Source organism: Thalassophryne amazonica, unplaced genomic scaffold (genome assembly GCF_902500255.1).
Source record: "Thalassophryne amazonica unplaced genomic scaffold, fThaAma1.1, whole genome shotgun sequence".
Lineage (NCBI taxonomy): Eukaryota > Metazoa > Chordata > Actinopteri > Batrachoidiformes > Batrachoididae > Thalassophryne > Thalassophryne amazonica.
Genome location: NW_022986246.1, coordinates 575,534 through 586,105, shown reverse-complemented (window position 1 = coordinate 586,105; position 10,572 = coordinate 575,534). Strand labels below are relative to the sequence as shown.

General features: G+C 41.4%; 1 protein-coding gene across 1 annotated transcript in view; it reads left to right on the top strand.

Moving 5' to 3' along the window:
• Nucleotides 1-2,934: 2,934 nt before the first annotated feature.
• Nucleotides 2,935-10,572, top strand: part of LOC117505785 — a 56,430-nt gene continuing 48,792 nt past the window's right edge. Inside the window, exon 1 of the mRNA XM_034165325.1 lies at nt 2,935-3,069. Within this exon, the coding sequence (XP_034021216.1) occupies nt 3,061-3,069 (9 nt within the window). The 5' untranslated portion in view covers nt 2,935-3,060. The remainder of the gene's footprint in view (nt 3,070-10,572) is intronic.

Here is a 10,572-nt window from a genome sequence, read left to right as displayed (position 1 = left end):
CCAGCTCTGACGGCTAAACCGTACCCTGCTAGGGTGACAGAATGTCTTATCATACGGATGCATAATCAAACTGTATTTCGGGGGCAGCAGTTCTCAGCAAATCTGATAAGATGTAACACCACTTGCCTCAGTGCAACCACTTATATGATAGGGATTTCAACAGAGGACGTACAAGCGTGCCCAAGTGCTGCTCCATTGACTAGACTGAAGGGAAACGCAAAAATATCATCACGTTAAATTGTCATCACAACGGCCATTCCCGATTTGCTTTTACGGGACAGGGAATAAAAATGTAGGCAAAATTAAGAAACGTCTGTGTACCCAAACGTATGTTTTATCAAATAATTTAAGCCTAACCAAAACATAATATGTGGATGGTACTTATCTTCATCACATTGGATGGGGATGTAATTATACAGGCTCCTGTCCATGGGGAACGGATGAATCATGTGCTTATGTTAGTAAGTTTTTGCTACCACCATTAATGAATCATTAAATTCATTAATGATTGAAACTCTGAATTATCGATTGGGTCTGTTCATGAATGTAACTAAAAAAATAGTAGCAGCTCAAAACACTGAAATAGATGCTTTACGTACCATGGTGATGCAAAATCGCATGGTTTTAGACTTGCTTACTGGTTCACAGGGAGGAGTTTGTGTTCTGCTGAACACAACATGCTGTACTTTCATCCCAGACTCCATTCATTCAGTGGATGTGCAGGACGCATTGGAAGAGCTGAATAAACTTCGTGATGCAGTGCATAAAGACACCCTAGCCGTGAACCGGTGGAATCCCTGGTCCTGGTTGACTTCAGGACCATGGTGGCAGTTACTATTGAAAATGGTGACACCAGTTATTATAGTCCTAATTCTGATTGGACTTTGCATGTGTTGTGTGATCCCTTATATCAAAACAATGGTTGGCAAAATGGTGTCAAATACATTTGTACAGTGTAATCTGGCTTTCCAACAAACTATGCCAAAATATGAAGCATTGAAACAGTCAGACCTTAGTGGAGAAAACTGTAATGACTGTACTGAGAATTATGATGATACTGAAAAGCTCACAACTCCAGTTCAAGCTTGAACTGTTGACGTGATGAGTTAACACACTCTTAGCCTATGAAGCTTTAGCTGAAAAAGTAATAAGACAAGTGGTGTAGTCGAATAATACAGAAAAAACAGTTCATTTATACCAGTCGGTAGGAGTGATGTATGGTGGTGGTGTGGTGATAACAGAATCTTTGACAGACTGCCACGAAATGTGTCAGGTTATTGTGCATTAATATCATTATTGTTACCCATGACCCCTGAAGACGTTACGACATATGCAGCCTCTCTTATTCCTGAGGATTGGCAGAAAGGCATAGCCAGACATAGAGTAAAAAGAGATTGGAAAGGAGTAGGAAATCCAACATATATTGACGCAATAGGAGTCCCCAGAGGAGTGCCTGACGAGTATAAACTGGTTGATCAAATAGCAGCTGGATTCGAATCTTCCATCTGTTGGTGGTGTTCAATTAATAAAAACGTGGACAGAATAAACTAAGTTAATAAACTAACTAACTAAGCTGGGTGATGCCTACTGTATGTTTAACAGGTGATAAACAGGTGGGAAATGTTAAGGATTTTATATATATATATATATATATATGTTATCACTGTTAAACATTTGTACCTTTTGTCTTCTTTCTGATGAGAACGGTGTTGTGCTGTTTGCACTTAACCCCGAGAATGTACGTGTTATTCAACCTTGTTTTAGCATGCTGGGGTCAGGCTGAACTGGGAGTAAAAGAACTGAAGGTTGTTTTGACTGTTATGACGTGATGCTTAGTGTGAAGACCAGGACACTCCAGGCAGATGCAGAACAGCTGATAACTGCAACAGATGAACGAGATGTGCTGACCTTCGACGAGTAAAAGAAAGAAACTGTTTTTGCTTACAGCTGCACTTATTGACGTGTGTGTTTATGTTACGGGAAGAAACTTGTCTTGCGTCATTCCCCCACCCTTAGGACAAGTTTTTGTTCATGTGATGAGGGATTCACTAATAAAAAGAGCGAAGCGCAGGCCAGACTTTAGTGTAGCTTTGGTGTACAGCCTGACTGCACTCCGCGCGTAAAATTTGACTTTCTGTCTCACTGGTGGTTCTTGACTCTGTTTGTCTTATCAAAGGTTTTAAGAATGTTTGGAGGAGAAAATACCCAACAACTGCTCACCAGGATGTTTGTAAAATTTGCATTTTTCAGGATAAACTTTTCTGTCTGCAGGAAAGAAAAACGCTTAAGATTGTTATGCGGTTTTGGTTTGAGTGGGGAGGGTGAAACACTAGCGAACGCTCCGGTGGAAACTGTCGATCACGTGACCCTCAGAGCCAATCACACACTTTCACGAGCGCCACTGACTTCATGAGCTAAAAGTGGACGCTCTCGTTTTGGCCGAACTTCTAGGCAGTTTTTGTATATTCTGTGTTAGTACGCGCCTGCGGCCAACGTGCTTGCGCAAAAAGTAGTTCCCAGATAACTTGAGTATATCTCATCTAATTCAATTCTAAAATTTACCAGTAATAAAATTATAAAGATAACTTAAGTTGTAAGAGTGGCTATTATAAATATTTAAGAAACTTAAAGTTTATGAGCAACTTCACCTGTTATTGATCAAGCACATTGTAAAACGTGGAAGAGTTCAGAAAGATACGATTGGAATGCTTTGATGACCATTTACAGTTGGTGATGAAAGACTTGGGTGTTAATTTGGTGTTAAAGTCAGAACAAGAAGCTGCACTGAAAGAGATCAATCTGGGACAAAGAGACACATTCTGTGTTGTCCACGCTGAGCAGAATGAGACAACCATCACAATCAGTTCATTCTCCGCTACACTAGGTGGCGATAATATGAGTTAGTTGTGAAATATCGCTAAGCATTCAAGAAGAAGAAACTGCAAAGTAAAGCTTTGGAACGTTTTCGTTTTATTACATTTTTCGGTTACTATTTCATGTTTTATCTCGTATATCGTTGTAAATATTCGGATGTGAGTGTTGACAGTTTCAACCGTCGTGATGTTTTGGGTGAGTAGAACAAATCATATCAACATGTGAAAAAGTTGGCTAACAAAACAAGTCGCTCGTTTGCGAGGAGTTTTTAATTTACTTTGTGCGATTTTTCTACTCCTAAATAATCAAGTTTTTTTTTAAGTAGATTGGAAATGTTTTTGAAAAATGACCAAAAGAAGTGCTGTACATGTTTAGAAAAAAATTAACGTAGGTATAAAGATAAGATGGGAATTAATAGCTTCTGAGGAAAAAAAAATTAAAATCACTGTTTAGCTATATTATTTTGTGGCATGATAATAGTAATAATACAATTACAAAAACCTATTAAAAATTCATTACATTTTAAGTTAAATCATTAACATCTATCCTGGCCAGGTCTCCCTTGAAAAAGAGATTTTTCATCTCAACGGGATTTTCCTGGTTAAATACATAATAATAATAATAAAATCTGCTGTCAAACTCCCAGATTTAATACAAAGAACTTTTTAGTAAAAGGAAGAAGGGGAAAAAAAGTGGCTAAAAACAAACCAGAGGTTCTTGTGACTCTTGGTGAAAAGTGAAGATGGGAGCCAAAGATTGGACTCGTTGTTGTGCACCATTCGTCAGATTTCGTGTGCTCGGGGTCATGGCAGGTAAAGTCCAGATCCACATGGGGATGTGGTACATTTTCTACACCAGATGCTTTTTCTGATTTAAGTCCAGTTGTACATGAAAAAAACACACAGCTCTTAGTCTTCCAAAACATTCTCCCAGACCTGATCCTGAGACCGGACTAGATCTGGTCCTCAGAACAGACTGGCTGAGCTTTGGACTGGTCATGTTCCATAAATAAAACATCCATCCATCCATCCATTTTCTTCCGCTTTATCCGGAGTCGGGTCGCGGGGGCAGCAGCTCAAGCAAAGCCGCCCAGACCTCCCGATCCACACACACCTCCCCCAGCTCCTCCGGGGGAACCCCAAGGCGTTCCCAAGCCAGCCGAGAGACGTAGTCCCTCCAGCGTGTCCTGGGTCTTCCCTGGGGCCTCCTCCCAATGGGACGTGCCCGGAACACCTCTCCAGCGAGGCGTCCAGGGGGCATCCGGAAAAGATGCCTGAGCCACCTCAACTGACTCCTTTCGACGTGGAGGAGCAGCAGCTTGACTCCGAGCTCCTCACCCTATCTCTAAATAAAACATGGGAAGACCAATCAAAGTAAATAAATTTGCATTGATCAAAGCTGTGACGTAGACGCTGGTTTCAACTTCACAAATTAGTTTTGTTCTTTTACGAAGAAGCAGTTTATGTTTGAAATAAGTGTTTATTGGTTAATTTACCAGATGAATCAGTGAATTCAGTGATCACAACCATCCTGCTCTGTGGTCCTGATCAGGACCTGGCTGAGAGAACATTTGAGAAGACCAGGAGCTGTCTGTGTTCATTCAGGTTCCACTGGATTTGTGTCCGGAAGGGTATCCGGTATAAAGCCTGTGCCTAATCCCGATAAGGATCTGTACCAGACTTGTTGTGGTGAGCCTGAATACCTGGGAGCAGCCAAAAGATCAACAACATCAAAGAATAATAAATCTTGTCTATCACACCCTTCAAAAATAAGGAGTCCATTTTACTTGTTACACCAAAAACAAACAAGTCCAAAAGTATTTAGTTTTCAAATTCAGTTCAATTTATTTTGTTTATATAGCGCCAAATCACAACAAAGTTGCCTCAAGGCACTTCACGCAAGTAAGGTCTAACCTTACTAACCCCCAGAGCAAGAAAGGTGACAATGGTAAGAAAAAAACTCCCGCTGGTGATTTGAGGAAGAAACCTCAAGTAGACCAGACTCAGATGGGGCGGCCCACTGCTTGGGCCATTCTGCCAAAAAGGTTTACAATACAGAACATAGCACAGCAACAATTGACCAGAGTCCATGCAGGAGTCCAGTCCACCTTTGGGGGGTGGGGGAAGAGTCATCAAGCCAGTTGTTGGATCTGTTCCTACAGTAGAGTCCATCACACGTCTGCCACAGCAATCATCCAATCCAGCAGGTGGATCCAGCTGCATCTCGACCAGAGAGAAAAAGAAAACAATTAGTCAGCCAGAAAAATTACACTTAAGGAATAATTCATCAGCGTTAAGTAACAGGAAAACAGAAGAAATACGAAGGTGATTGCTGGCCACTAGCCCTAAGCTTCACTAAAAGACCCAGACTTTAGTTGTTGACTTCAGGTGAAGCTGCGACTTGCTCCGTTTCCTAATAAAATTAATTTAGAAGGGACTTCAGGCGGCATCATGTTCTGAAGTGAACACATAGGGCTTTGATCCCATCAACTTTGTGACAACTTGGCTCTTTTGTACAAACTTATTGAACCCCCTTATTAGATAAGTGCAGAGGAAGGATGACTACAACAAGAAATGTCACCACAAAGCAGCTTGCACTAAAGGAGAATAAAGAAAGAGTGGATTTGGAACAAACTAATGCCAAAGTTAGCAATAGAACGACAACTACCGATTTAAACATGATAGAAATTCTTTGCAAACTTAAAGACTTGAGGCAAGAAAACCAGACGTCTTTCACAGACACCAAGGCCTCGCATGACAGGCTTGAGGACTCGAAGAAAGGTGTGAAAGAGCGATTGAACATACTGGAAACTCGTGCGGAGGAGGCCAAGGGCAGAATTAGCGCAATTGAAGGTGCTAGCCAGCAGAATGAGGGTGCTGCGGTATTTACTATGGAGAGAGGCAACTTTGACCAACAGCTACAATGACCTACAGAATTGACTTCACAGAAAGAATTTGCACATTTACCAGGTCCTGGAGGGAAATGAAAAGGAAGATATGATTGGATTCGTAAAGGAGCTGGTTAAAACCACTCTGGGCTTTTCTGAAGGAGGCATTCGGATTGAAAGAGCACATAGATCCCTCAGGATAAAACCTAATATGGATCCACCACGCTCCATAACTGTTAATTTCCTGGATTCCATGACAAAAGACGCCATTCTGTGGCAAGTTTGGGCACAAAAGCAAGTGATCTTTCATGGCAAGATCATATACTTTGATCAAGACTATTCCCCTGAAGACCAAAAGAAGAGAGCAAGAATATGCGCAGTGATTAAGCAGCTGAACGGAAAAGGTGTGCGGGCCAGATGTCGCTTCCCTGCGCAGCTCCGCATTGACCTGGACAGTGGACCAAAAACCTTCCCAACGCTTATTGAGGCTATTCCAACACTCTGAGAGCTGGGTGTTAATGTACAACCCCTGGCAAAAATTATGGAATCACCGGCCTCGGAGGATGTTCATTCAGTTGTTTAATTTTGTAGAAAAAAAGCAGATCACAGACATGACACAAAACTAAAGTCATTTCAAATGGCAACTTTCTGGCTTTAAGAAACACTATAAGAAATCAAGAAAAAAAAAATTGTGGCAGTCAGTAACGGTTACTTTTTAGACCAAGCAGAGGAAAAAAATATGGAATCACTCAATTCTGAGGAAAAAATTATGGAATCACCCTGTAAATTTTCATCCCCAAAACTAACACCTGCATCAAATCAGATCTGCTCGTTAGTCTGCATCTAAAAAGGAGTGATCACACCTTGGAGAGCTGTTGCACCAAGTGGACTGACATGAATCATGGCTCCAACATGAGAGATGTCAATTGAAACAAAGGAGAGGATTATCAAACTCTTAAGAGGTTAAATCATCACGCAATGTTGCAAAAGATGTTGGTTGTTCACAGTCAGCTGTGTCTAAACAACAATACAAACAACATGGGAAGGTTGTTAAAGGCAAACATACTGCTAGACCAAGGAAGACATCAAAGTAATTATGCTTTGAAAGCCATAAGAGACCATAATATCTGAAATACATAAGGAAGGAAAAGACCAAAAAGAATGTACATCTTACCTTCTAATAAGCCTGTTGGGAAATGATGTAAAGATCCTGGGTTCTGTATTGGCCAAAAGGATGCAGACATACATTGGGAAGTTAATCAAGCCAGACCAAACAGGTTTTGTTGCAGGACGACATGGTTCAAACAATATAAGAAGGGCATTAAATATTCAATCGATAGCTAAGAATTCTGTAGGTGGTCAAAAGAAGGATTTAGGTATCTTGGAGTGATATTAATGGAAGAGTCCTCAAAAGTATATAAATCACATTATGGTAAACTGTTGACACGAGTTAAAAATGACCGAGAAAGATGGCAAATGTTATCTTTATTTGGTAGGATTGAAACTATAAGAATGAATGTGTTGCCACAGTTTCTTTTTCATTCTCTTCCAGTTACAGTTCCTGGCAGCACTTTTAAACATGTAGATAGGCTGATATCCAAATTTATTTGGCAAAACAAACGGACTAGAGTGAGACTTAAAGTTCAATTTGTGACCTGCAGACTTCTTTTTCACCCTAGGGACACAAAGTAGTCCTGCACCCTGAGAACACAGAGCCCAGGTCGGTACGTAGGATTTAATTGGGTCAGCTAGTTAGGGAGGTGCCAATCCGTGAACAGTTTTATAGGTTAGCAGCAGAACTTTAAAATCTGATCTCACTGGGACAGGAAGCCAGTGAAGAGACGCCAAAATGGGTGTAATGTGGTCACACTGTCTGGTTCATGTCAAAAGTTTGGCAGCAGCATTTTGAACCAGTTGGAGACCCCTAATGCTGGACTGCAGTAAACCAGAAAATAGAGCATTGCAGTCGTCCAATGTAGAAGAGACAAACGCATGAATCAGGGTCTCAGCATCAGCCATAGACAGGATGGGACGAATCTTCGCCATATTTCACAAGTGGAAGAAAGCAGTCCTCGTAATATCTCTAATGTGGAGGTCAAAGGACAACGTAGGATCAAAAATTATCCCAAGGTTCCTCACTTTGTCAGTGTGATGTAGACACACAGCCTAGGCTAAGCCTTAACTGGTCAAATTGATGCTGATATCTCACTGGACCAAGAACCATCATTTCAATCTTATCAGAGTTTAAAAGTAGGAAGTTTCTAGTCATCCAGCTTCTCAGTGATGATGCAAGACAATCTTCTAAGGATTTTATGTGGATGAGATGACCAGCAATTATCGGCATGTATAACTGAGTATCATCAGCATAGCATCCATCCATCCATCCATTTTCTTCCGCTTTATCCGGAGTCGGGTCGCGGGGGCAGCAGCTCAAGCAAAGCAGCCCAGACCTCCCGATCCACACACACCTCCCCCAGCTCCTCCAGGGGAACCCCAAGGCGTTTCCAAGCCAGCCGAGAGATGTAGTCCCTCCAGCGTGTCCTGGGTCTTCCCCGGAGGCTCCTCACAATGGGACGTGCCCGGAACACCTCTCCAGCGATGTGTCCAGGGGGCATCCGGAAAAGATGCCCGAGCCACCTCAACTGACTCCTTTCGACATGGAGGAGCCTCCACATCAGCATAGCAATGAAAGGTAATCCCAAAACACCGCAGTATGTGCCCAAGTAGTGCATATAAAGGGAGACAAGCAGGGGGCCTAAGAAAGACCCCTGTGGAACCCCAAAGTTCATGTCACTAAGGTTAGAGGTAGTGTTACTGTACAAAACACAGTGAGAACGACTGGTCAAGTATGACGTCAGCCATGCAAGGGCACTCCAAGTAATCCCAAAATGATTTTCCAGCCTATCAAGTAGAATATGATTCACGGTATCAAATGCAGCACTGAGATCTAACAGCACCAGAACTGTAATGGTGTCTGAATCCATTGTAACCAGATCATTGTTCACCACTTTATTGAGAGCCGTCTCTGTGGAATGATATTTTCTAAAAGCAGACTGCAGTGGCTCAAAGAGATTATTCTCAGTAAGATAGTCCATGAGCTGCCTTGACACCACTTTTTCCAGAATTTTTGAGAAAAATGATAGATTTGATAGATTTGCCTATAGTTTGTCAATACACTAGGGTCAAGATTAGGTTTCTTAAGTAATGGTTTAATCACTGCACATTTAAAACATTTAGGAACAGATCCAGAAGTTAAAGAAAGATTAATAATTTCCAGCACAGTCGGCCCAAGAGTGGACCACAGGTCCTTAAACAGTTTTGTTGGTATAGGATCAAATAAACAGGTTGTGCTTTTTGTTGACGTTATGAGTTTCGTCAGCACATCTAGTGAGATACTATCAAATTCTGTAAATCTAGGTAATACCCCAGTAATGGCGCCCACCTCAATAGCAGGGTGTAGTGGCTGGGATAAGGCATGCTGGGATATGTTCAACCTAATGTCTTCTATTTTCTTCTTGAAGTAATCCACGAAATCTTGTGCTGTAAAAGGAGAGTGAACTACAGGTAGTTGTCCATGAATAAGTGTTGCCACCGTGTCGAACAAGAACTTTGACTTATGCTTGTTTTTGTTGATCAAATCAGAGTAATAGGTCAACTTTGTAGCCAATAATGCATGTTTATAGTCTAAGATAGCATCACGCCATGCAAGGTGGAATACTTCCAGTTTTGAACTACGGCATTTCCGTTCTAGTCCTCTTGCCTTATGCTTGAGGTCACGCAGGTAATCATTGAACCAAGGTGACTGTGTTTTGGGGGCGTGGTTTTAATATAGGCGAGCGATCACGATGACTGTAGTTTTTAGCACTGAATTTAAGCTGTCCAAAAGACTGTCCACTGATTGAGCATCTTCCAAATGTGAAACTAACATATCAGGCAGTCTAGCATCAAGTTCAGTCGTAGTTGAGTTGATGTGTCACTGCAATGATAAATAAGGTTGTTGCTCCACTAAACATGGCAGTGAAACTGTAAACCTAATAAGTGAGTGACCAGAAACCACTGATGCAAGAGGCATGATGTCAGTATTTGTGACAGCAATGTCACGAATGAGGACCAAATCCAGCGTATTTCCACTAATGTGTGTTGAACCCTGAATGCATTGCTGGAATCCTCGTTTATCCATAATGGCCATAAATGATTTGCAGAGGGGGTCCGAAGGCTTATTTATATGAATGTTTAAATCACAGTCAATCAGAATGTTATCTGCACTTGTTGACAAGTTAGAGATAAACTCAACAAATTCATCGAAGAATTCAGAGTGTGGTCCAGGGGGCCTATATATAGTGACAAAGTAATAAGGCTGATTTTTATTCTTCTGACCTTGGCAATACGTAGCATCGTGGGCAGAGTGGAGAATCACATGTTCAAATGAGTTATATTTGTGACCCCCAACCGCTAATAAACTAATCCGAGATTTAGAAATTAGAGCAACATCTCCGCCTTGCTTCGTATCACGAGGGACGCGACTAAATGTATATGCTGGTGGGCAGGCCTCATGTAAGGGGAGGACAGCAGTAAGTTTAAGCCAGGTTTCACATAACCCAATCATATCTAAGTGGTGATTCATAATTAGATCGTTTATCAACAGTGATTTTGAGGACAGTGATCTTATATTAATGAGGCCCAGACTAAGGACCTCAGTGGGGTTGACAGTTGGATTCAATTTTCACACTCAGTTTAAACCTGTTTTCAAATTAATAGTTCACAAACATGGCTTTACATGTACATTTAATGTCATATTGTTTTATATTTTA